This window comes from Dermacentor silvarum, chromosome 3 (assembly GCF_013339745.2).
Source record: "Dermacentor silvarum isolate Dsil-2018 chromosome 3, BIME_Dsil_1.4, whole genome shotgun sequence".
NCBI lineage: Eukaryota > Metazoa > Arthropoda > Arachnida > Ixodida > Ixodidae > Dermacentor > Dermacentor silvarum.
In genome coordinates this window covers 108,894,218-108,921,101 of record NC_051156.1, presented here as the reverse complement: position 1 = coordinate 108,921,101, position 26,884 = coordinate 108,894,218, and the positions used below count along the sequence as shown (strand labels likewise).

The 26,884-nt window shown below is 48.7% G+C and overlaps 3 protein-coding genes across 4 annotated transcripts in view; all 3 read left to right on the top strand.

Annotated features, from left to right (window-relative positions):
* The window catches only part of LOC119444659 (monocarboxylate transporter 9-like), a 41,216-nt gene extending 35,357 nt beyond the window's left edge, over positions 1–5,859 (top strand). The window contains exons 5-6 of the mRNA XM_049663513.1: positions 301–1,090; positions 5,729–5,859. Of these exons, the coding sequence (XP_049519470.1) occupies positions 301–1,016 (716 nt within the window). The 3' untranslated portion in view covers positions 1,017–1,090; positions 5,729–5,859. The remainder of the gene's footprint in view (positions 1–300; positions 1,091–5,728) is intronic.
* LOC119444660 (monocarboxylate transporter 2) overlaps positions 1–6,191 on the top strand; it is a 163,567-nt gene extending 157,376 nt beyond the window's left edge. Inside the window, exon 6 of the transcript XR_007465999.1 lies at positions 5,997–6,191. The gene's annotated coding sequence lies outside the window, so the exon portion shown is untranslated. The remainder of the gene's footprint in view (positions 1–5,996) is intronic.
* The window catches only part of LOC119445676 (monocarboxylate transporter 2), a 172,376-nt gene that overhangs the window by 95,491 nt on the left and 50,001 nt on the right, over positions 1–26,884 (top strand). The gene's annotated exons all lie outside the window — the stretch shown is intronic.

Sequence of the window (26,884 nt, the reverse complement as noted above, 5' to 3'; positions counted from 1 at the left end):
TTAAGCCAACCTTCGGTTATAGTAATCAGCACCCAGTAATGGCCAACTTCACCTTATAGCTTGCTGGTGCTACATTTACGTGACCGTAAATAATTTCCAACACCGTAGTGATGACGCCATCATGTATGGAAACGTGTGATTCCCTAAGCTGTCATGCATGGGATAGTTTTTTTTGTTCTGGTGAACAGTAAACACTAACAGTAACATGATTCGAACTGCAATTCTTAGCGGGATGTCGGTTTTTCAATGGGTATTGGGTAAATCGATAAATTTTCTTTGTCCAAAATTATTTCGTTGCAGCCATAGGTACGGGCGTGGTGTTCATAGTGGCCCCTACCGTCATCAGCGAGCACTTCATCAAGAACGAGGGCCTGGCGATGGGCCTCAACTTCGCCGGTGGAACCGTGGGCCTCTTCGTGTTCCCCAAACTACTTGAGTACCTCACTGCCGCCTATGGCCTACGTGGCGCTCTTCTCATCTTCGGTGCCGTCACCATGAACGGGCTCGCGTTTAGCCAGTTCACCCGTGCCCCAAGTAAGCGGAAAGCTGCTCCCGATGAGAATGAAATCGCCGCCCAGCTTCCTCCGAAAGCCACCGGTGATGAAGGGGCGAACAAGCGACGCCATGCATGCACAGTGCTCAAAAGCCCCGTGTTTTACCTTATAATGTACAGCTTCAACGCTTACTGCGTTTGTTATGAGTTCTACATGTCGCTTTTCGTCGACTTCGCCTCTGATCGAGGAGTAGCGGTTTCGACTGCAGTCACCGTGATGGCGGCGGGAGCCGTTTCTGAGGTTCTTGGGAGATTGACGCTGCCGAGCGCCGTCGACCGCGGTCTAATGACAAATCAAGACGGCCCTCACGATCACATTGGGTGCGGAGGCGGTGACGTTCCTTCTGTTGCCTTTCTTACGCATCCACGGACTCATCTTCGCCGTGGCCGTTGGCATCGCCTTCAGCATCGGCACGGCAATGGTTCTTTTTCCGGTGATCCTGGCGTCTTACTTCGGACGTGAGAACTTGTCAGTATCCTTCGGCATCGTCGTGGCATCGGCCGGGCTGCTATCATTTGTGAAGCCATCCTTGATAGGTACGGTTTATGTGTGTAGTTTTGCTAAGAAGTTTCACAATCGAACCATCACATTCTCCGTAGTGAATTTAGGAATTAGGGAGCGATAACCTGTGCCTCATCGGCTTATTTCGGAGTTCTGTTTTATCAGATCATACGCGTATGCCATACACTGTGCGAATTGCTTTAAGCTTAGTTTTCCTTGATGTTTGCGAGCTGTTCTTGTTTAGCGACAGTTTGGAAATATACCTCGCCATTGTGGACCTGCTTTTACTGCGTAATGGCTTGTTCAACGTAGGTTTGCGGCACTCGAAAACCGCTCGCACTAGTGACACAAACAAGAGACTATCGCACACGTTACAAACCGAACTGCACACTCTGAGAAAAATTTCGGGGAAACGGGAGTAACTGTACAGTTATTCTTAAAGAGGCCGCTTTCATCCCTCATGGAACTAATTGCAGCAGTGTGCGTACCGTGTGCAAATGTCATAGAGTAAGCGTTTAGTCCCTGGTCCGAAAGAGAGCAAAGGGAGGACGAACGGCAACAGTTATTCCCCATGCATTCCGCTGTTTTCGTCAATGTCGTAGAGTGATGCGGAATAAAGGTTTTCCCTATAAATCGTGAATAGTTCGAAGTTCATGCACTGTCTATTGCACTACAAGCAAAGCAGCACTTTGCCTCGTCGTGAGAGAACTGCATGAAATTTAAAAGGTGGAATGTGAAGAGCCATGCACTTCGTATGCTGCACACCATAAGTGAACGATACAAATTAAAAGCGCAAGTCATTCATGAACTGCCAGATTTTCTTGGCCAATAGTGCCTACGTTCCTTCCGTTCCAAGGAGATTACAAACTTAACTGAAGCGATGTGGAGCTCAAACTGGGCACGCTAAGCGACAGAGTAGTTGGCCTTCGCTGTCGTCGTGCGTGCCCCGTTGGTGCCCGCTACACGCACATCACGTAATATCTCAGTTTAAGCCATCTTAAGAATAATAGGGCAGCTTTATTTTATTGGGATAGCAATTATATAGACACTCTAGGCGAATTTCTGCTGTCGTCGTCGACGTGAGGTTCCGTATAAAGTCCAAGGGCGATAACACTGTCGCTGCGCACGCTTCGCTGTATGTGCGAGTAAAATAGTGCGAGGGGAGCCGAGTAGTAGTAAGTGGTTCGTGCAGAAAGGGAAAGGCTGACGCTATCTTCTGCAGCCCTTGAAGGAGCACGGCTCAGCGCCGACGAGCGTGGCTCAATCTCGTCCGAGCAAAAGAGAAAGAAGCGGGCTGGATGTGCACCGCCTTTCACCACGCGCGAGGCACCCAATGTTGCGAGGCATCGGGGGGGGGGGGGGGTAATAGGTGGGTGGCATTTTACCCCGGCTGCAACTGCGTATGTGACGGATCTGCGAGTTCGCGCGGCCGTATCTTGAGAGCGATCTGCATTGCAGGCAATGTTTAGGTGCGCCGGCGGCTCGTAGCTTTGTGCGTGCTGTGTTCTCGGCGCTCAGTTTGCGTTGAAGCGATAGACAACAGCACGAAGGTCATTTCGCTCGCTGCTGCCGACGCGTTTGCTCACGCCAGCGTTTTGGCAGCGAGTGTTCGTGGTCATTGAGTGTGATGTGCTCATGTTTGCTGTGCGCGCTGTCAATATGCTTGTTAAGTTAGGAAGGAAGCGAATGTTTCCAAGTCGATATGACCGGTAAAAGTACTGTCCTTACTTTGTAGGGTTCTCTGATAATTTTCTAGCGCAATCGATGCTTCTCCTTTCGGGCGATACTGCGACTTTTTTTGCAGTCGCTTATGGTTGCAAGTACTCACAACGTTAGACTGTCCTTGCGTAGCATACACAAAATGCTGGATCACTTATGCATTGCCGCACCTGCGTTCAGATGCTTAACCTTTTCTCAGTGTCCTGTCTCGTCAAACGAGCTACCATGGTGAAGTGGCTAGAGCAGCTGAGTGGTACTCTAGCCACTTACTGGTACTCTAGACAGTACTCGAACTTGCGTTTGGACGCAAATTCGAATCCTACTTTTGGATTTTTAGATTTCGTTAATTGCAATTTTGAGGAGCATCGGAAAGGTTTACCATTTCTCCCTTGAGGAGCATCCGAAAAGAGCAACTGTTAATCCTCGAAGGTGTAACCGCATTGGGAGTAACAGTTCATCCACTCGCTCTTACCACCTAAAGGTAGAAAATGGTTGTTGCAGATGAGTTCCTCGCCTAAAGGAGTAACCTCAATAGCCCATTACCTACTTTTCTTCTTAGACTGTACTCGTCCTCTGCAACGTTTTTGCCAAAGTCTTTGTTTGGATTCGAAACGACACGGTCCTGTTCCGCGGCTGTCCCATCACTGAATTTCTCGCTGCCCGGATTCATGTTAAGTAGACCATCGAGTTATTGTGCTGGGGGACGCTCGTTTGAAGTCAACTGTCGAACAGGTAATTATCATTTAGAGTGACAGCTGGTGTGATACCACGGCTGCGCCTGCTCGCCATGACAGCAACGGCACTAAAAAAGTGGAGCGAAGAGGCATGTTAGGTTCTCTGGCATCGCGCTCTGCCTCTTCCAGGCCCTTCCGTGGGCACATGCCTTGCTCAGCGTTGTACTGTGATATTGATACATGCATATTGCGTGTTACTTGTGGACGGTGCGCGCCGGTGCCCTGACGAACAAGACGAATTGATTCTGGCTCTCGAGCTGTCGGCTGAACTGGCCAGCGCTGCAGTTATTATTTGTAAATATGCTTTGTAAATAGTTTCCAGTTCCTAATCATTCGTTCGCGTAACATTTTGATGGAGAGTGCCGTTACCCGTCTTCTTCTACTCCTGCGACCCCGACAACAATGTACGTCACGGTTACTGTATGTCGCGGTACGTTACGCGAACGAAGGATTCGGAAGTGCAGACTGTTTACAAAGTACATTTACAAAGGATAGCTGCAGCGCTGGCTAGTTCATCTGACAGCTCGAGAGCCAGAAGCAGTTCTCCTTCGTCGGGGCACCCGGGCGCATCGTCCACACGAAACACGCAATATGCATGTATCATTATTACGCGCCAGTGATGCTAGAATTTACACAAAGGCCTTTATTATTTGGTGTGCAATACCAGTGTGCGACCAGTGAAAGACTGGCCCACGTAAAGGGTAGGGGGGATGAGCCAAGTAGTGCTTCGCTTTAAAAAAACTCACTGGGTCACTGAAACGAAAGCCTTAATCCTGCAATGTGCCTACTTGATAAACTGAAAGCTTGGGCGAAATGGTGATACAAATTCGACATGACTTCACAGCGGAAAAGACGAGGAAAGAAGGAAAAGACACGACACAGGTGCTGATATCAACTAAACTTTACGTACGAAACCGCAGAAATATATAGTTTATGCACGAAGAAAAATTGACATTTGTGCATGGCGTCACGCTTCTCGTGATCCCCTAACGCAACACAGCCAGATGATCGATTTCGTTTTCGGTCAGGGCAATAGACGGCATGCTGATGCAAAGGTCACCCAGCCGCTGTATCCTGTCAGCCTCTATATTCTCACGGGTAAGCTGTTCTCACCGAGAACAGCTTACCTACCGTAAGCATACCGGTAAGCTGTTCTCACCGAGAACAGCTTACCGGTAAATCGTATAAAAAGCTTAACTGATGTCCGCGCCTGTGTTATCAGCGCCCTCCTCTTTCGCGCCGTGCCGTCATGTGGATAGTACTCACTTGCACGAATACGTGGCTTTAGCTAGACATTATTAATGAGTCAAAGCGATAACGCCCCAAATTTGAAGCGGTCCCTAAGACATTGGCTTGTGCGACCGTCTGGGTCTTTTTCTGTCAGTGCCGCAAAACAGGCTCGCGGTCATAAATATTTGAACAAGAGAGCGACAAAACTGGAATACTAACCATGTCCCGATAGAGTGTTAGGCACACTAAAACGGTGTTAAAATATCTTGAATTCGTGAATAAAGTGTCAACAGTATACGTCTTCATTGAATACGCATACTGTTACACCGACAAACTGTATGCGCCGCACTTTCCCATCGTACACAGAGAAAGATGTCTTAGTGTGCTTTGACACCTTGGACACTTCTGTAGAGTACATCTTAATGGAGCGTTCACAATTTCACTTGCGCCGTGAGGCCCTTCATGGCCACCTAGAAAGATTAGTGGACGCCCCTGAACTGAAAGAAAGTGTTTATACCCTGGTCATCGCCCGCTCGACTTGTGAAATGCCTTTTTAATTTCTTTGCGTACAGTCACCTACTCTATCCAAATTGTGTTATGTATTTTCTATCAAACCTTTTATTTCAATCTAATGCCGTATCGAGCTTCTCATCCCATGGATATTCATACCCTTTGGTATTAACTAGGCTATAATAACCTGATTGGAGGCTACGCTTGCTTGTCACAGTGATGTGCTCGTTATTGCACGTATCATAATTTGCCGACATCCTTTATTTGTTCTTACTGCACGATTGTATTGTTCGCGTGAGATTTATCAATCACTTAACAACGTTTTTTATTATTTCCTTTATTGCATCTAGTTGTCTTTTTTAAAGATGTGTGTTTTGACTTGTACTTTAGGACAGAAGGCTCTTCAAGAACCGAACATCTGATTTTATTGTGCTTAAGAACACAAAAATAAATAACACGTTGATATATTTTATTTTGCAGGGCACTTCAGGGACAAAGTAGGCGCCTACGACTGGCTCTTTGTGATCTGTGGAGCTGTGAACGCTGTTGCAGCCGCTGCTTGGATTGCTGTTCTCGCAAGGGAAAAGTGTATAAGAAAGAAGGACTTGGTCCGCGATGAAATGGCACCTGTAAATACTAGTATCACTGGAAAGTTTAGCAACTGACATAAACTCTGATGCCTGATAAGATAGAAGAAAGCGTCATTGTCTTTACAACGAAGTCACAATTTCGCATTTAAACGTTGAAGTTCTGCGTAGTGTCAAATAGAACTGGGAAACATGTAACGGTAAATAATTCGGCATCGATACCGTTTCTTATGTTTAGGATATTCAGGAAGATTTGCGCTGGTGATGATCTGCGAATGGCCTGGTGTCTCATTGTTACAGCCATATCTGGGGAAGAAGTACGCATCGGGTGGCATCAGAAGCTTGCATATTATTGCTTTCAGTCCAGTCTGTTTGCCAGCAGTTCAACTTCAGGAAAAATTGAATTGATTCAACCAATCGAGACATGCGGGGACGAATGACGCATCTAGCAGTGCCATGTTAGCTGCTCACTCGGAGGTTCGTCAAACCCTCGCCGATCACAGTAGGCCGCGAGCACCGGGCCTTCAAGCATCCGTCTTTAGCGGTGACAACCGTGAGTTGCAGGGGTTTTGGGACCACTACGAGGCAATCATTCACACGCACCCGATCTCACCAACATTGAAAAGTTTAAGTACTTGAAGGCTTACTTTGCCGCCGCTGCGAAGCGGGCAAACTAAGTCTTAGCACTAGCACTGGCAGCACGCTCTTCATCGCCAGGTGCCACTTCAACACCTGGACAGACTACGTGTCCCCTCTGCGGCATCCCAGGACGTGTGACGCGTGATTGCCGGGCCATAATATAAGCGGAAGAAAAGCGCCAATGGCTTTCCAGCAAGAATTGCTCCTTTAAGTGCAGGAAGCAGGGGCACATTGATTGGCGTTGCCTAACAGCAGCGTGGCTTAAGTGTGACCGATGCTCAATACGTCACATTTCTGCACTGTGCGATATTTGGGGACGACTAGGAACCCACAGTCTACAATCAACTACTGCTGTCGGAGCTGAAAACCGAGAGGCGGCCTGACAATGAAATATGCGGCGCCGCTTTACAGGGGCGCCGCATATTGGCGCCGCTGTAAAGTCCGCGGTCGGCGCTGGTTTTGATTCCATGAAGCCCCGGAGAAACTAAAAAGACATTTTTTTGCGATACCAATTAAATGAACACTCCAAGCGGATTTCTACCATCATCGACGCGGTCACCGTGAGGTTGCGTATAAAGTCCAAGGGCGATAAAATCGTGAACACGCGCCGTAGGCTGTATGTGCGAGCGACGCACATAGAGCGCGCGACGGACGCGCGCTTTCACGGAGAGCAAACGCTCGGCGGAGAGCGAACGCGACGTCTCCGTCGCGCGACAGACCGTGGTGGGATGGAAGCGAGGGAGGGGGGGGGGGGCCGTGGGCTCCGGAGCCAACTGCGCATTTAGCGACCCGGCGCAAAGAGATCTGGCGATTCATTATCGCACGCGAAAGGAGTAAAGTGGGACGGCAGCGCGGGAGGGAGGGGAGGGGCGGCTTTTACTCTGCCAACAACTGCGCACTTGTACTTTGCGCTGCTGCGAGCAGTCGCGCGCACCGCCTCTTGAAAGCGATCTGCACACACTTCCTACCTTTGTATGCGTTGTGATTTTGCCGCTCAGTTTCCGTTGAAGCGATAGACCGCACGAACCTTCGCTCGCTGCTGCAGCGCACTTGCTCACGCCAGCGTTATGACAGCGGTTGTCTGCGGTCATCGAGTGCGATTCATTCATGTTTGCTTGTGCGCGCTCAGACCATGCTTGTTAATTCAGTTATAAGCGAATGTTTCCAAGTTTATACAGCCGATAAAACTACTATCCTTACTACGTACAGCTCTCACCTAATTTGCTGTCGCAAATGATGCTTCGCCTTTCGGGCGAAACTGCGACTTCTTTATAATAATACCGCGGCACACTTCCAGTGGCAATTACCTAGTTACGAAAGTTGGCGCCAAGGATGTTCATTGAACAGCAGCACACACCTACTGGCATATTCTCAATGCCCGCAGTTGGTATAAAAGGGGTTCATTGAAGAGCAGCACCGACCGAGTGGCACATACACAGCCCCTCATGCCAGCGTCAAAGAGGTCCGTTGAAATGTGACACATAGGTACACAGTGTCACATACCCCGTGACCAAACTTGACTGCGGTGGCTTTTGAACACTGTTCCATTAGCATAGCAGCCCAATGCGCTATACCCATATGACCATGGACCACCCAGTGACCCAAGTAACTAGGAAAACTGTTAAGGCCCGTTCCCACTATGGCAACACAACACAGATATCGGTCTACGAAAGTCCAACAGCCTACAAAACGTTAGTGCGACCAATTCCGGAGTACGGTAGTATAGTTTGGAACTCTCATCAGGTATACCTTGCAGATAGGTTGCAAAGCATCTAAACTAAGCCACTACGTTTCATTCATTCCAAGTATTTTCGCCACGATAGCGTGAGTGCTCTTCGGAATGTAGCAGGAATAAAAGTTCTTCCGTGTGGACGACGCGTGGCTGCAATGAAGTTCCTTTTCATGGTTTGCAGGCTTGTGTTAACACAGATAAACCCGAGCACTTGAAACCGCTCCATGGTCATTCCAGCGGAAGCTGGCATGATAAGCCACTCACACGCCGTGACACAATCAAATTCTCCTTTTTTCCCTAGATTTATAGCGATATGGAACGCGTTGCCGCGGGAAGACAACTTTGTGGCGGACAAATCTGCAGACAACTTTGTGGCGTAACCGGACTCTTACATCCTCCTATAGTAAGAATAGCGATATGTACTATTTTATTTGTATGTTTAGTAAGGGTAGTAGTAACCACCTGTACCTTGGCACAAATTGGCGTGTATTCGTCTGTTCACGAGGCTTGATGATTTGTTCTTTGTTGCGGTATGCAAACATGTGTGCCACATGTGCTTCTGTGTGACTTCATAAGCCATTTCCTGTAACAGCCTGGGAAAGGTTGACACTATTTGTGAAATAAAATAAATGAATAAATCTTTGCTTGTTTCCATGTTCCATAGATGGTGCTACAAATTTTCCACAGTGGGTAACAGTTTACTCACTCGTTACAAAGGCAATGGCCACAAATCTACATCATCATCAGCAGCAGCGCCAGCAAGGCACGGTTATTGCACACGGGATGCATTTGTTAATATTTGCCGCCACTCGTCTGTGAAGACCGTCACATGGCCTTTACGCGTTTCGGAACGTTCGCACGCACCGGCGCACTATGCATTTCAGAGGCCATGCGCACGCTTCGCTAGATGGCGCCGAGTGTTCTTAGAGGCTTAAGCTTAGAGGGTTCTGTCTTTGTATATGCTCCATGAGGGAGCTGAGTTGCGCTGCCTTTTCTTTACGGCACTCGCGCCGATACTTTCCGAGCGCCATCACCTGGTCTAAAATGATGTCAAATGTTCCGCCGCGCAGCAGAGAAGGCAACTTTACGGACGCGACGCCGTCTTTTCATTCCTTTCAATGCCATCAACATTGAAACCACCGCTTCCATTACACGCATGACATTACATGAATGACATGCACGCATATCGTTTCATCACATTATCACATACGTGACTTGACATGAATGATATGCATGCATGACATGAAAGACATAACATACATGACATGCCATTCATTTCATCTCATGAATGACATGCACGCATGACATGGCAAGTCACGTCATGGCATGAATAGCATGCATTCATCACATGACATGCATGACATAAATTACGTGTCATGGCATGAAAATGAATTACATGTGCACATAACATGAGATGCACCTAAAACTTAGTACAGGCTCAGTGAACGTTTTATGTTACATATAGTCTTAACATTTACCCGTTTGAGAGCGTGTGTTTTTTTCTCGAAAAATGCACCAGACGATGTAAGTGTGGTACCCTCGGCTGTTACAAGCGAGATAGAAATCTGTTTTCGCTCACACCATCAACCTAAACGGCACGTGCGTTACTTCCGGTCCCCTGCAGCAGCAATCGCCTTGCGGTAGGCCCGCGGGAATATTGTTGGTGCACACGATAGGAGGTGCAGGTATCGGCGACGTCTCATCCCTAACAAAAGGCACGCTACAAATTTTGGAACATGTTGTCGGCTTTTATTCAGTCCCGTGAGGACTGTAATGCAATTAAGAAAGTTGTAAGCATGTTCTAGAGGCACGTGTATGCAGGAGCTACGATGTCAACAAACACTCCACGCGGCGCAGTCTGCTTATCAACCACTCTCACTGGTCACAAAGGCACGGTTCTACGTCGACATAAGAAAAGAAATTATTCCCGGTAGACCGTTAAAGAAATTGTTGGACCATCCAGCAGCGTGCGATACACTTTCAAGCTGCGACTTAAGCGTCCTCACTGCTTCCCTATGCGTTGAATGCGCGACGCCCCGCGCGGCGGCGCCCCCATCAATTGCAAGTTTCAACGCTGTTCTTGGGTTGGCTCCTGCCCACCCGATGAGTTCCTTTGCAGCATAGCTGTAGAACATAATGGCGGAATTATCCGCAACTCTGCTCCCTTTAGGAGCACCTGCAGGGGAACTATTATAGGGAAGCGCAAAAAAGTAGTCGAGCTGCAGTATAAGCCTCATACATAACTCACTTCGACGGTGGCGATACGTTGTGTCGCTATATCGATTTAATGCTATACGCATTACCATAGACAGTCATCGTGAGATGGGTCCTGCCGAATTTATTGCGGTAAACTTGTTAGGATACTTCCAGCACTTTCTAGGGCTATCTATGTTTGGTTGTAGCTATCTACTTATCTATGCATGATTCTGTCTGTTTTCCCGCCTACCTGGATAACTGGGTAGTCCTTGGTCCAATGTGTAGCGCATCGGGCTGCTGTGATGAGGCAACAGGGTTAGAAACAACCATCGTACCAACTTGGGCCACTGATTTTGTGGCGATGGGGCCACTCTTCATCGAAATTCTTTCACGCCGACATGCGTCACTGTGGATGGGGGCTGGGTAGGTGCCGCTGTTGGAAGAAACTCTTTCACGCCGACTTCAAACCCTGGCTTGTGCCCCTTGCTGTGTGCCGGTCGTCAACGAACCTCTTTGATATTGTTACGCGAAGGACGAGTCAGTAAGACGAGCAACTATTTACAGGTTATATTTACAACAGCGGTTGCAGCGTTGACCGGTTAGATTCACAGCGTGAGCTCAGCTCGTTCTTCGTCTTCTTTTCACGAGTCATGGCGCCCGCGCACCTCGTTCAAACAACCAAATACCACACACGTGTAGCATAATCGCCCGGCGGCAGAAGCGACGTCCCGGAGCGTCTAAATGTCATCAGTGGGAGGGTGATACTGCTTCCGTCGTGTAACGTGCACAATATCACTGCACTGGGAAGCAGATGGGGCGTCAGGGGCGATCTCGTGGGTGACGGGAGTCACGGCCCGAAGCACTGGGTAGGGGCCTATGCGACGAGAAAGCAGTTTTTCTGACAGACCGACCTGACGTGACGGAGACCATAGAAGCAGCAAAGAACCAGGCGGGAAGTGCACGTCTCGGTGTCGCCGGTCGTACAAACGCTTTTGACTCTCTTGGGAGTTTAGAAGGCGGTCACGGGCAATTTTCCTTGCGTGGGCAGCGCGGGCGATGGCATCAAGTGCATATTCACTGGTGGGTGCCGCGTGAACAGGGAGGGTTGTGTCGAGGGGCAGTGCTGGTTCTCGGCCGAACAGAAGGAAAAATGGGGAATAACCGGCTGTGTCGTGGCGCGAGGAATTATACCCAAACGTGACAAACGGTAGAGCGAGGTCCCAGTCAGTGTGGTCTGAAGAGACATACTTCGCGAGCATATCTGTGAGAGTACCATTAAGACGCTCCATGAGGCCATTTGTTTGCGGATGGAATGACGTGGATAGCTTGTGCCTCGTGGCACAGGACTGCAGGATGTCCGCGATAACTTTTGACACGAATGTCCAGCCACGGTCTGTTAGAAGCTGTCGCGGAGCTCCATGTAAGAAAATCACGTCGCGTAGAACAAAATCGGCAACATCTATGGCGCAGCTTGTAGGGAGCGCGCTCGGGTGATGGCGTAGCGCGTGGCGTAATCTGTGGCCACAGCGATCCACCTGTTCCCCGTGGTATAAAGAGGAAAAGGACCAGGTAAATCTAAACCAACCCGAAAGAATGGCTCCGCGGGAATGTCGATTGGTTGAAGGCACCCAGCAGGGAGCGTCGATGGTGTCTTGCGTCGCTGCCGTTTCTTACACGCAGCTACGTATCTTCAAACGGAGCGAGGAAGCCCTGGCCAAAAGATGCGTCGGCGGATCCCGGTCGTAGGTACGTGACACACCGAGGTGACCGGCAGTACAGAGGTCCTGAAGTTTGTGGAGAACAGCCGAGCGAAGGTGTTTAGGGATCACGAGGAGTAATGCTGGGCCGCCGGGGTGAACGTTGTGGCGGTAGAGTACGCGATCTTGAAGTGTGAATAAGCGAAGGGAACTGTCGGCAAGTGGCGATTCCAGGCGGTCAATGATGATACGCAAGGACGGGTCACGGCGATGCTCGTCGGCGACATGGACCACTGGAAAAACAGAGAGAACGCAGGCGTCGGTGTCAGGCTCAGACGTAGAGGTCGGGTCTTCGACTGGGTAGCGAGAGAGGCAATCTGCGTCCAGGTGTTGGCGACCCGGCTTGTACGTCACTGTGTAGGGATATTCTTGTAGTCGGAGGGCCCAACGACCGAGCCGGCCAGTAGGATCCTTGAGCGACGAAAGCCAACACAGCGCATGATGGTCTGTGATTACTGAGAAGGGCTTGCCATATAAATATGGGCGGAACTTTGAAACAGCCCAGATGAGAGCAAGACATTCGCGCTCGGTAATCGAATAGTTGCGCTCTGAAGTTGTCAGAAGCCGGCTAGCGTAGGCTATAACGCAGTCGTGTCCGTGTTGGCGTTGCGCTAAGACGGCGCCTATCCCATAACCACTGGCATCGGTTCGGACCTCTGTAGGTGCGGATGGGTCAAAGTGGGCCAAGATCGGTGGATTGGTCAGAATTGTGATAAGGCGTGAAAATGAGGCAGCCTGAGGGGAACCCAACGTAAAAGGCACGTCTTTCTTCAGACGTTCAGTCAGTGGTCGAGCGATTTCTGCGAAATCTTTCACGAACCGTCTGAAATAAGAAGAGAGCCCCACAAAGGCTCCGGACGTCTTTGACAGACTGAGGTACAGGAAAAGCCGTTACTGCTCGAACCTTCTCCGGGTCGGGTTGTACTCCGGAAGCATCGACTAGATGGCCTAGCACTGTAATCTGTCGGCGCCCGAAGTGGCACTTCGATGAGTTTAATTGGAGCCCAGCCTGCGACGATATGTGCGATATCTGCGACGCACTCAAGGTGCGTCTCAAAATTTGGGAAAACACAAGGACGTCGTCGTGGTAACAAAGGCAAGTTGACCATTTGCAATCTTGAAGCAGAGTCCATCATCCGTTCGAACGTGGCGGGGGCATTGCATAAAACGAACGGCATAACCTTAATTTGGTAGAGGCCACCTGGAGTGATGAAAGCGGTCTTTTCTTGGTCTTGCTCATCGACCGAAATCTGCCAATAACCAGATCGAAAGTCAATGGACGAAAAGTATTTGGCACCGTGAAGACAATAAAGAGCGTCGTTGATTCGTGGTAAAGGGTCAACGTCCTTTTTAGCGATTCGGTTTAGGTGGCGGTAATCAACGCAGAAACGCCACGTGCCACCTTTCTTTTTGACGAGCATGGCCGGCGACGCCCAAGGACTCGACGAGGGCTCAACAATGTCTTTGGCGAGCATCTTGTTTACTTCCTGCTGAATAACTTGCCGCTCTGCCGTGGACACGTGATACGGTCGGCGGTGAATAGAAACAGCATCACCAGTGTTGATCCGATGCTTAACAAGGAACGTTTGACCAAGTGGTCGATTGTCAGTGTCAAATATGTCGCGGTAGAAAAGCAAAAGGCGATATAGGGCGGCTGCTTGGTCAGGAGCGAGGTCCGGAGCGACCATGGGACGTAATGGGCCGTCGAGGTTCAAGGCATCCTGCGGGTAATCAGGAGGATCTGGAGACGCGTCGGCTGCAAAAGCAGTGACGTGGTCATCTTTCACTGACCGGAGCGTGACCACCGCTACGCCTTCAGGTAACACTTGCTTCGTCAAGCCAAAATTGATAACGGGGAGACACATCCGATTAGCGGCAAGGGTAACGTCCGGATTGTGGAACAGAGATGTCGCGCGCCAGGAGGACATCACAAATAGGGGCAACGACATAGTCGCCATCAGGAAGCGGTTGCCGTTGAGACCAATTCGATGAAGGTTAGGGCTTTTGGAGGTAACCGAACAAACACTGTAGTGCAGAGGGTGTTCGGTTGTTCGGGGCAAACGTCCGAAAGAAGAGGAAGCTCGAGGCACAGCGTACCGGTGGAACAGTCGATGACGGCAGAATGCGTCGTCAGAAAGTCGAGCCCGAAGATTAGGTCATGAGGGCAACTGGTCAGCACGGTGAACAGGACCGGAACTTGGCGGCCAGCGATTCATACGCGAGCAGTGCACATACCCCTCACGGCAACAGTGGCGCCATTGGCGACGCGCACGGCTCGAGTGAGGGCAGGCGTAAGAACTTTTTTGAGGTGACGACATAGGTTGGTGCTCATTATGGACACTTGGGCTCCAGTATCAATCAATGTCGTGAACGGAACACCATGTACGTCTACTTCAATTAGGTTCGCGTTCGTGAGGAGTGTCAACGGAGGATTTGGACTGGACGAACTTGATGCAGCAATATGCCAACTTGGGTCACAGGGTATGTGCTAGTAGGTGTGGGTGTCTCTTCAATGAACGTCTTTGACGCCAACTTGGGTAACTAGGTATAACTATGCATACATCTAGGTATCACAGGGAATATGCCGCTCTACGATGACGATAAAGACCTCTTAAATTTCGTCGATGATGAGCTTCCGGGAATCGTAGCCACGTCACAAGGGTTCCTCAACGGCAGCAATCCGACGCCTTTGCAGACTGGCCACATATGCACTGGGTATGTGCCACTTTTCAAGGAACGCCTTTCACGCCAAAAATTTAACCAGCTACGCCATGAATCCACTAGGTATGTGCCGCTCTTGACTGAACTACTCGCCAAATTCGGTCACTGGTTGTGCGGCAAGGCAAGGAACAATTCTCAGCACTTGCAGGCACCAGCGCACCGCACTTCTCAGCTCGGAGGCCACACGCGGACTTCTCAACAGCGCCACTAGATGGCGCAACGTGTCAAGAGAGGAGCGCGAGAAAGGAGCCCGAATGCGGCATGGCGCGTTTCTCAGATTTTACAGCGTAAGCTTTCATGGGCTCATTCCAATAGCTGTTTCCGTTCGCGATGGTGTCCGCCGCCGCTGCCGCCGCCGCCGACGGTGTCCGGCGAACATAACCGCTATAGCTGGAAATGCGAACAAGGTGCCCTGTTTCCGCCGGGACGGAGCCCGCGCCCGCTGCGTGGGAGCCAGATGCTCTACCACTGAGCCACGCAAGCGCTTGCTATCGGCCGCCTGAAAAATGCCCTTTAAAGCAGGCGCAGATGATCCGAGCCTCCACCAATATGGTGGCGCCATGTAGTTAAGGTGCCTGCAAACGCATTGTGTGCAGGAGCAGACGACAAGATGTCATTCAGACGAGGCGCGCAATAAAAAAAAAACACGTGATCCCCAGCCTCCGCCAGTATGGTGGCGCCATCTACTTACGATGCCTGCAAACGCAGTGTGTCGGACGTGTAAGTTGCAGTTGTAAGGCTTGATCGGCTCAGCAGACTTCTGTGCAGAGAGCATTACAAGCCGCAGCTCACCGTCGACGCCGGGTGGACAGTTCAGATCGTTCTCGTCAAAACGAGGAGAACGGACTGCCGCGAAGACCCTTTGTGAGTGGTGCCGAGATTGGAGCTACTCTTGAGTGGCTCCACCAGATTACGCTGTGGCTGTGGGGTTATTCCATGTAAGATCGAACAAAGGATGGCTGGTCGGCCTTTTAAATTTATTTCAAAATTTTATATATTGTTGCGTGATGAGCGGAAAGAAGTGATCCGCAATGGTTTTTCCTGCCAAAAATTTTTTTCAAGCACCGCGAATCAATGATCACAAAGAGGTGGAGTGCCGCGCTTACCTGCTCTGCTGTTTTGGCCAACTTTGGTTATGAATTACACAAAATATATTAAAATTAGGTAGCGGAAATTTCTTTAAATAAATATATGCATGTTTTTGCTTGTGTTCAGTTAGTTTTGGTTTTTGTAGGTAGTGTAGATGTTTTTATAAAAAACCTCAAAATCGGCCCAGGAAACGTTTGTTTGTCTACTTTACCGGTCTTTATCTCAAAAAAGGCTTGTGGTAGAGCGGCAAAAATTCCGCATTACGTTCTAAGCAGACTTATTTACCAAACTGCTAAAGCTTATATTTATATAACTTTTCAATAAAGAGATACTATCGGGCTAACTTCAAGAAAACACCAAACAATGGAAATTTCTGATGACAATTAAAAAAACACCATTTTTGATATTTCTTAAACTATGCCCACTTATTCTCCTCCACATCAGCTTTCACAATCATTAAGACATATTGCATAGTTTTGTTCGATTCATAGTTACAGCCCGTCGAATGAGACACTTATGCAAGTATAGGCAATTGTTGTAGATCCGACTTTTCGCCCGCTAAGTGTATAGAATGCAGACAGGATTGGATTTCTGTTTCTTGAAAGGCCAGTAGTACCGAAAAAGGTGGAAAGTGTGAACGTGGCGCTCCAGTGGCAAAGCAAGATGTAGAACGTCAAGGGAAACAAAAGCAAAACTATCGGTAACCGCATGCGCGCGCCTATCAGATGACGGCAGCAGACGGAACAGCAGACGGCCTGAACAGCAGACGGCCTGAACAGCGGACGGCCTGAACAGCAGACAGCCTTAACAGCAGACGGCCTGACAGGAGATGGCCTGAATCGATCCGATGTTCACACTTCATTAGATACCGATAGTGCTTGCGCTTTGCTCTTACTCTACTGCTCCTGTGCGTCTCATGGCGACAAAGTATAGCTCTGAGCGAGTGTATTGTGCAGACTACCTTTCTAAGCACAAGAAGCTCATTGCAAAGAAGCGAAATTTTCGCAGAGTTACCGAAGTAGACGTCAATGCTTTGGAGCAACGTTTAACATCCGAAAGATCAGTAACTGTCAAAGAGAAGGACTACTTGTGCTACCCGTGCTTTCGCTACTTCTGCAACGAAATATCCTCACGGAACACACAGTTGAGCGATGACATTTTTATGCCCCCTGAAGAAGAAATCGACGTCGTCAACCAGATCATTGCGACTACCTGCGTGTCCCCTTTGAAACGCCCAGGCGCAGTGAGAAGTCGGAACAGGCCTGCTTACATCAAAAGAAAACAAAGTGAGGGGCAGAAGGCGGTAGCGGAAAATGTTCGCAACAAGATACGCCGGGCGTACAGCCAATGTGATGCATCGGGAAATTCAGCCGAAAGAAAGTGCTCCTTCTGTGAGCATTGCACCGAAAGCTTTCGGCAAGCCTATGCAGCATCGACAACACCCCGGGAACGTTATCAACTTCTCCCTCTCCTGCCATCAACCCTAGCTAAACATGAGATTAAGAAGCTTATTCCTGAAGCATCAATGTATCAAATCAACAAGTCTAGGAAATTGAAAGGAAATCACGGTGTGTGGTACCGACCGGATCCTTTCACCAGGCAGAAGGTGAGCCCTGAGTGCGTATCTGCGGCGCGTGAGTACTACATGAAGGACGAGTTGGAATGCTCGAGACAAAGCCCTAACAGAAAGGATGTCCTGTCGGTTACGATAGATGAAGAAAAAGTATTAGTAACAAAGCGTTTCATGACAAGATCCATTAGAGAGGCATTCCGCATATACAAAGACGACCACCCTGATTGTGGCATTGGTCTATCAAAGGGCTATCAACCTTGCGACCGCGCTGGGTAAAGTGTTATCCCTAGCATGATGTGTGCGTTGGTGTCATTTGTGCCAACTTTGCCTTGCCGCTCTTCAGAACATTACTGGCCACAGAATTGATTCTGGTGACCTTCACTCAGCATTCATTTGCATTCCGTCATCAGCACAGTGCCTTTTATGCGAATGCAATCAGTGTCTAAAAGGCGGGTCCCTGACAGTGGATAAACTTAATATCCCAGAAGACGAAGAAATACTGCTAGCGACGTGGGGGGGCAGGCGACCTTGTGAAAAAGGTTTTGGATGCTGATACTTTTTTGAATCATCTTTGGCTGTTAGTGGCAAGGTGGATCGTGCACAACCACATCACGAAGACACAAGGAAAAGCTATCTAGGAGGAAAAGCAATGTACACAGCGTGGGAGCATTGTATTCCACTTTTATTTTGCCGAAAACAGGACTGTCGTGCTTCCTGACGAAGTTCAGGCATACCACTGGCAAAAGCAGCAGGTATCCGTGTTTACATGCGTGGTAACAACGAACAAATCTACGGAGAGTTTCGCTATTGTTAGTGACGACTTGAGCCACAACTCCGCTCACGCCTGCTTGGCTCTAAAGAAAGTGAAAGAATGGGTGGATGATAACCTGCCGGTGTACTCCAAGGTGACATATGTGAGTGATGGAGCCGCCAGTCATTTCAAAAATAGATACCGGCTTTCGAGTTCGGAAAGAGCAATTGTCCCATTACCCAATGGATATTCTCAGCAACTGGACACGGGAAAAACGCGTGCGACGGAGTTGGAGGACTCGTCAAGCATCAAGAAATGCTCAACAACTTGAGAACAAACCCTGAAAGTGCAATTCGGGCAGCCAGAGACTTTGTAACAATTTTATCAGGAAAACTGAAAGGTGTGCATCTAATACATCTTGAAGAAAAAGAAGTTGTTGCCTTCCGCGACATAAAAAAGGATGAGTGGATGAAAGTGCCCGCCTGCCATGGCATTTAGTCTTGGCATGCCTGGCAGCTATCCAGGTCAACGGAAGCATCTCCGGAATTGTACGTGGCACGCATAGCCGGGTTTGCATGGAAGAAACTATGTGTACAGGAATGAAGGCAATCAACGTTCTCGAATCATTCGAATAAACGATTGCAGCCCAGAAACAAATTCTGTTTTAATGAAGCGGTTCTCCATTACCTTCACAATTTTTCTATTACGCTAAAAATTATTTGGAATACGTTGCTTGATTATTGATTTTTATCCTATTTTTGCGTAATCAAAGCTGGGTATCGAATTCTCACTGCGTTTTCATAGAGGTGAATTGCGCAAAACGTCTGTGTGCTCTCCTATGCCACAGCGCATTAAGGAACCCCACGCGTACAAAACTGATCCCGAATTATTCACTACGGGGTTTCCCACAGTTAACTTGCAGCGTTGAGACATAAATGACTGGATGCAATATCATGCCAAAATTCAAAAGTCGTACGCCATCACAAATGTCATAGAATCTTCAGACCTGCATGGTGCGCTGAGCCTTGTGTAAGGGTCTCATTCGACGGGCTGTAACTATGAATGGAACAAAATTATGGAATATGTTTCTAATCATTGTGAAAGCTGATGTGGAGGATAATAAGTGGGCAAAGTTTAAGAGATATCAAAAATGCTGTTTTCTTTAATTGTCATCACAAATTTCCATTGTTCGGTGTTTTCTTGAAGTTAGCCCGATAGTATCTCTTTATTGAAAAGTTATATAGATATAAGCTTAGGCGGTTTGCTAAATAAGTGGGCTTAGAACATAATGCGGAATTTTTGCCGCTCTACCACAAGCCATTTTTGAGATAAAGATCTACAAAGTAGAAAAACAAACGTTTCCTGGGCCGATTTTGAGGTTTTTTATAAAAACATCTACAATTCTCACAAAAACCAAAACTAACTGAACAGAAGCAAAAACATGCATATATTTATTTAAAGAAATTTGCGCTACCTAACTTTAATATATTTTGTGTAACTCATAACCAAAGTTGGCCAAAACAGCAGAGCAGGTAAGCGCGGCACTCCACCTCTTCGTCATCATTGATTCGCGGTGCTTCGAAAAAATTTTTGCCAGCAATACCCATTGCGGATCTCTTCTTTCCACTCATCAAGTAACAATATATAAAATTTTGAAATAAATTTAAAAGGCCGACCGTCCATCCTTTGTTCGATCTTACATGGAATCAGCCTGTGCTGCGTGTGCCACGCAGGCCTGTGACTTTTGTAGGCACCGGCACACCATGTATTTCGTAGGCCATTCGCAGACTTTGAAGTGGCGCCACAAGATGGCGCCGAGTGTTCTTAAGGAAGCGCTAAAGAGTAGTCCCGCTGGTGTACACGATTCACACAGAACCCATTTTGACGGCGGTAATGCTGTTGTGACACTACTTTGATTCAATGCTAAGGCATTGCTGTTCCACATCGTGAGATAGATTCTATCAGCTTTTTACAGCGAAGATGTTTAGGGCTCAGTCTCCGATGGTCGTGTCCGCGCGTAAGAAAAAAAAAAAACTCTCATTGGCCGTATGCTGTATGTGCGAGTGAAAGCGCGCGAGGGACACGCGCTTTCACGGGGAGCGAATGCATGGCGGAGAGCAAACGCGAATTCTTCCGTCGAGCGAAAGACCCTGTGGTGACGGTAGGGAGGGAGGGGAGGCGACGTTTAGCTGCGGCACCAAATGCGTATCTTGCGACCGGGCGCAAGGGCAACTGGCGACTCAATCACACATTGAGAAGATTTAACATGAAAGGCATGCGCTGCCGGTGTTTTGTTTCACGACATTTGTTTATGGGCTGTCATTCTCAAAACTCTGAGGAGCTGTACAAACTTGGCCATGTAGCAGCACCAGCAACGCGCAGAACTGTTGTCGCCGGCGGCAGCGTTTTGCCCGCGTTCGCATCGAACGCGCGCGGCGTTGGTGACGTGTTTATGAAGAACGTGCGAACCTTTGCGGCACACCCTATGGCGGTGTATCGTAGCTAAGTTCATGGTCCCTGTGGTCACCAAATAAATGAAAGCCGCCGGATGATTTATATTTCTCACTATTTATTAGTTCAAATAACCAATTACACCATCACATCTTAATAATCAGGGGCGGATCCAGGTTTTTTCTGAGGGTGGGGGGGGGGGGGGTGAGCTTCTGTCAATGATGACGATGATGATGATGATAGTAGCCTTTATCATTTACCGAAATTCACCGTTTCTGCTCACGATAAACCCGCGTTTTATACGGCTAGAGCAACACCTGTAGCCCGCCGTGGTGGCTCAGTCAGCTCAGGCGTTGCGCTGCTGAGCACGAGATCGCGGGATCGAATACCGGCCGCGGCGGCCGCATTTCGATGGAGGCGAAATGCAAAAACGCCCGTGTGCTTGCGTTGTAGTGCACGTTAATGAACCCAGGTGGTCAAAAGTAATCCGGAGCCTTCCACTATGGCGTGCCTCCTAATCTGAACTGGTTTTGGCATGTAAAAGCCCAGAAAGAGGAAGACCTGTAGCGAAGCCAGGTATCGGTTTCTCCGAGCTTATAGGACAAGGACGTTATCCAATACAGCCATGTGCTTGGCGGCTGTGCCTGATAATACAGGGTGTTCAAAACTAAGCTTTATGCTTTTCTTAAAATTAGGCACTGGGAGGCACGCGAAGACCACCTGTACCAATAAGTTATGTGGGCAGGGGGGCACAATGTGAGATGATAATTATGGCTGTGAGCAGCCCAAGTAACTAAAATTGAACAATTATTTTTTGTCGACTGCAGTAAGTAGGTATGTTTGTATTGAAAACTTAGAGGCAGTCGTGTTTCTAAACAGTATCAGTCGGAAGAATTATTCTAGCGTGTTCGTGCTCGGAGATATCAGACTCCAAATTTCAATTGTCGTACTGCGCAGAGTGATCGAGTCGACGCGAGAGCGGTTTCTGCTTTGCGTTGCTGTGGAAGGGAGGCATTTTAAACATTTTTATGGCATTGACATTTTGATGGGTGAAGTCTTGTCATGAGATTTGTGCATGACAACACCAAACTTAAAGCGGCAGTATGAAATATTCGTTAGCATAGCTAAAAAAGTTTCTGCTGTTGATGGAGTAGTTGTTGCTCTTGATTTCAATAAAACTTACAATACTTGGAAATCAGCAGTCACTTTATTTGCGTAGACCAGGCAAGCACCATGCCCGGTCGTCTATTCACCTTTACGCACGCGCACTGCCCTCCGGCTTCTCCGCTCGCGCCATTATCTCGGCATGGCAGCTGCCGCCATCTTTACAGGCTTCGCGGTCACGTGTTCCGACAGCGGTAACGGGTTCTTCGATTTTTTTTTCGCCAGCCGTGATAGGAAGGGGGACAGTTATTATCTTTGCCAATGCCTCCGCCCCTTTGTCAGACTAAACGCCGCACGCAACAGCCGCGTCACATCAGGGAGGAGCTTTGCGCCGATCCTCACTCTCTTGCATGCGTAATCATGCGAACGACAATTAAAATTTGGAGTTGGATATCTCGGAGCACAGACATGCTAGAAGAATTCTTCAAAGTGAAACTGTGTAGAAACACGACTGCCTCTAACTTTTGAATACAAGCATACACACTTACTGCAGTCAATAAAAAGTTAATTATTCAATTTTAGTTAATTCGGCTGCTGACAGCGATAACTATCATCTCACTTTGTGTCCCCCTGACCACATAGAATATTTGCGCAGGTGGTCTTCACGTGCCTCCCAGCGCCTAATTTAAAAAAAAAACCATAAAGCTTAATTTTGAACACCCGGTATATCTAGCCTGTATTGTTTCTTAAAATAAAATTTGGCATGATCTGTTGCAGGTTCGTTATAAATGCGTAAGAATGGGTCCGTCTTTGGAGTTCTGTTGGGACACCTTGATTTCCTTAAGGAGATTCTTTGTGTTCGGCTGAGACACCTTCGTTTCCTTGCGACCACTTTGCGTAGTGGTCGCCGCTCCAACGCGGCGACCACTACGCTGGTTGTTTACGATATGCGAATCACCGCGTATGAAGACTCACGACGCCACCTACAAGAAGAACGATGTGGCGTAGTAGCCAAGAGCGCGAGCCAGCGTCCTCATGTTTTGTTTCCCATGCGACGTCATTCTTTTACACAAGGCGCGCATCTGCTCCCGTTTCTCTAACCACACGATGCTATCCGAGGGCCCCGCGCTGGCGTTGGCCGCTGACGTCACGCTCCCCCACTTCGCAGCCGCTACTCGAGACTTCGCCCCACTCCGCGAGAACGCCACTCAGATAAACGGATGCGGCGGCTTTGAGCCTCCTATGCTTAATGTACGACAATAAAACTGCTAAGATAAAATGAAAAACTTGTAGCGTACGAACGGTACTGTGCTCGTACCGGATATTGTCAACCTGTAACTGTGGTTACAATGAGTGCTACAGTTAAAAAAAAGTTGCCTATGCGTAGTTCTTCGTGTAGCTGATAGTTGTTATTATTTATATATGAACACTTCAGCAAGAGATCTCTTTCATTGAGCAGGTTGGTCGCGGAACCGATGACACCCCAAGGGGGAACTAAGTTGATCAGGTGCGAAGGCGTTCGCGCGGAAATCGGCGTGCTTAGCGAAAGGGACGTCCCCTTGTTCATTCGACGCCACCGACGAGACGAGTTAGGCATGGCCGGCGCCAGGAGGTCCAAGGTGTTCATGAGAAAAAATAACCATGGCAACTTCGCGACACCACACCCCTACGGAATACAACTAAGCTTGTGAGCGAGCTAGCTTTACTTCTACATGGCTGATATCCCTGGTGCTCGCGAAAAATACTTTTGAAGAATGCTGGTGGCCATATTTTTGCGACAGGGCCATCCCCCTGTCAGCGAGGGGGCGATGCAGAAATCTGAGGGGGGGGGGGGGGGGTCAGGACATCCGGACATCCCCCCTGGATCCGCGCCTGAATAATCATAATGGACCTTTTTCCAGTAAGGGACCCCTCTAGCGGCCGCCACTTCAACTAAATTTGACGGGCAAAACACACGCTCCCGCCGCTTCTCGCCTCTACGCAGAGCATGGTAGCGTTTGACCAAGCAGTCGATGCGCGACGGCCATCCCTGCGTTTTTTTTTTTTGTCACTTTTGTTGTTGAAGTAGCTTCTCACCGTCCTGCTGTAGCGCGCGCGTATTTGCTCACGTGTAATAATAACACATTTTACATATACCGACGCGACGGCAACATGCTAATGCGACGTGCAGGCCACTTGTAACCAAGATTTGAGAGATGCGCCGGCCTTTATTCTTCAGCAGCTTGGTCAGTACTTTGATTCAAGTGGCGAAGGCATGTGTGAGCGTCAAACACGCCATGGCAGGACTTTCTTCAGGATAAACTCGACCGTCGTTTGGAGTGGCTCGACTTGGAGGAGGCTGTCAACATACGCATGCACCTACGTGCTTGCCCTCAAGAGCGGGCATGCAAGCAGCTCACCATGATGAACCAACAACGTGCAAAACTTCTGCACACGTACTGCGAGTGTACTGCAGGGCAAGTGTTGTTTTATCTCGAGATGTGTCGTATATCGCATGGTAGTGGGGACTAAGTAGACTCAATACAGTACGGAGGGTTAAGCAGAAGGGAAGTGGACGCAACACGTTGTTTTGTCAGGCGCGTAAAGCTTCATTTGCCTGCAAAAAGTAAGACTCGCGGGTTTTCTATAATGCGGCACCGCGAGTGTCGCTTTGGCCTCGCACGATGCATTCTGATCGGCTGTGTGGCGAGATTCTTTTCGTTTGGCCCCACGTAACCGTACTGCTATTTCCACCTGCATGCGGTAACACGTTCTTAAGCCAATGGTAATATCCGTGCGGTATACATACCCGTACATTAAAACATCGCCGTGACTTCGGAGTCAGTCGTAGGGCGAGAAGTGCAATAATCACAGCGCTAGTGTCATGCTGTTCGCAGGCTTAATTTTTGCCTCACTCAGCAAAAATCGCGTGATAACTCACTGATAACATAGGAATTTTTTTTTAATTTGACCGTGCGCTCCACTCCAGTCACCATTCCACGCCGGTTTGTGCAATCGACAGTACAGCAAGTGCCCGGCATGAGATTCGTCGGAAACGCTGCACCTATCGCTCGAGCGTTAGTTCACGGAGTCGTTTTCATCGACAAAAGTGCTTGCAGTCTTTCCCACTAACTGCTAAGTGTTTCCTTTAACCAATATCCTCGCCCAGAACACGAGAAAAATTATTGTTCAGCCCCTCAAGCTCAGGAAATTGCCGCGGATCATGCAAGGGTTCACGCACTCACTTCGCACACCTGCCCTGCGATAATGTCGGCGCGGCGTGGAATGCAGCTGAGGCGAGGGTACGCGCATGCGCATAGGTGAATTGGAAAAAGGTCCATTGGAAATACATCATTCCCACCATAATACATCTTCGCTGATCTTTCATCTCCACCCCAGTGGAAGGGCTGACAGTTTTCAACTGGGTTTTCCGCTAGAGTCAGTATAGCGACTGTATAAGCTCCATGGTGCCTGTTTCAGTTTCACTGCATTTTACGCTTGGCTACAGTAAACTAATAGAGCTCAGGCAATTACGCTAAGGCTCTTACAAACGAGAACTTATCCGAACCCTTTATTAAGCAACAAGATCTATCCGAAGACATCTACTAATACAACATGCGATAAATGTAACGACACTATAGATCTAAATCATGTGCTCCGGCGTTGCTCCGCGTTACGCAGCGACAAGGACAACACTGAAGAGCGGTGGGACGCAGCTCTACGCAGTCTCACATTAGATGAATAGCTATGGGCAGTCCAACGGGCCCGCGAAGCGGCCGATAGGCTAGGCCTTTCTGTCCCAACGTGGGAGCGGCCCGCTTCGGGCTAGGAAAGTAGCGCGACCCAATGGACCAAAATAAAGTTTTTCCATCCATCCATCCATCCATCCGTCCATCCATCCATCAATCTGCTTGTGTGCCGTGCGCCGAGCAGCAGCAGTGGTCAGCCTGCAAATCTGCGAGATGATAGTCGCTGCTAAGCTGGTGGAAGCGCCCAGCAAAATGAGCGCGCCCCGTGGCATATGCGGCGGAACATTGACATTGATAGTCGGTGAAGTTACTTGAAGCGTACGCGGTTGTCAGCGACCGCTCCTTTTGTAGCGAAAGCTGCACTGGCCGCATTCTCGCCGTTTCGCTTTGGCCGGTGGCAGCATCGCGATCTGAGTCGTTGTCTGGCACCGCAGCTGGCTGGCAGCGTTTCTTTCTCTATCGTCTGACCACCCCGCGGCGTCTTACCGGCGTCTGACCACGCCGCAAGCGGCGTCTGACACGCGTCTTTCGCCCGTCGAATTGCTTCAACTGCAAAGAGTCCGGCATGCCAAGCGCGCGAAACTAGCGTCGGAGACCGAGGAAGAGCTAAACGTTCGGCTCGCAAAACACTCGGACTTGTCGGCCTATAATTTATACCTGGCTTATATCGATGAGTGTATACCTCAATATAATAATTACAGCTAAACCAAAGGCTAACCAAGCGAAACCAAGACTTAACCAGGCTAAACCAAGCTTTCACTTTGCATATCCAGGGTGAGCTGAGCTGAGCCGCAACAATTTTTTGTCCGCGTCACCCTTAATATTTTTTTGCAGCGAAGCAGTCAGTAGATGCGATGGCAAATGTCAGTTGAAAGCGTCGGTGAAAGTTCATAAATATAACCATTGCAACTTGCGAAATTAAATAGTCAGAGAATGCGGGGTTGGTATGTCAAGTGTGATAAGCGCGGAAAATTATATTTGTGCGGGGTAATTATGAATGTTTTGGGAATTTGCCAAAATCTTCATAATGGCGCTTTGTACCTAATGAGATTTCTAAAACTGCATCGTTTGAAAACTGGCGCATTGTAAGTTCAAGTTTGCTGGAAATAAAGTGTTTGTGGTGACACAATGTGGGAATATTTGATCGTTGTAATTGCTTTTGGCCGCTGTAAGAAATTATCAGATATGTTGTAATTGATGTCCTCTATGCTTAAGTGGGGAGTCTGTGCTGTTTGCAAACTGCTGAGCGTATCCAGTTGAATCTTCGTATGAATAAGTTGGGTTTTTGGAGGGGCACGTTGATTCATT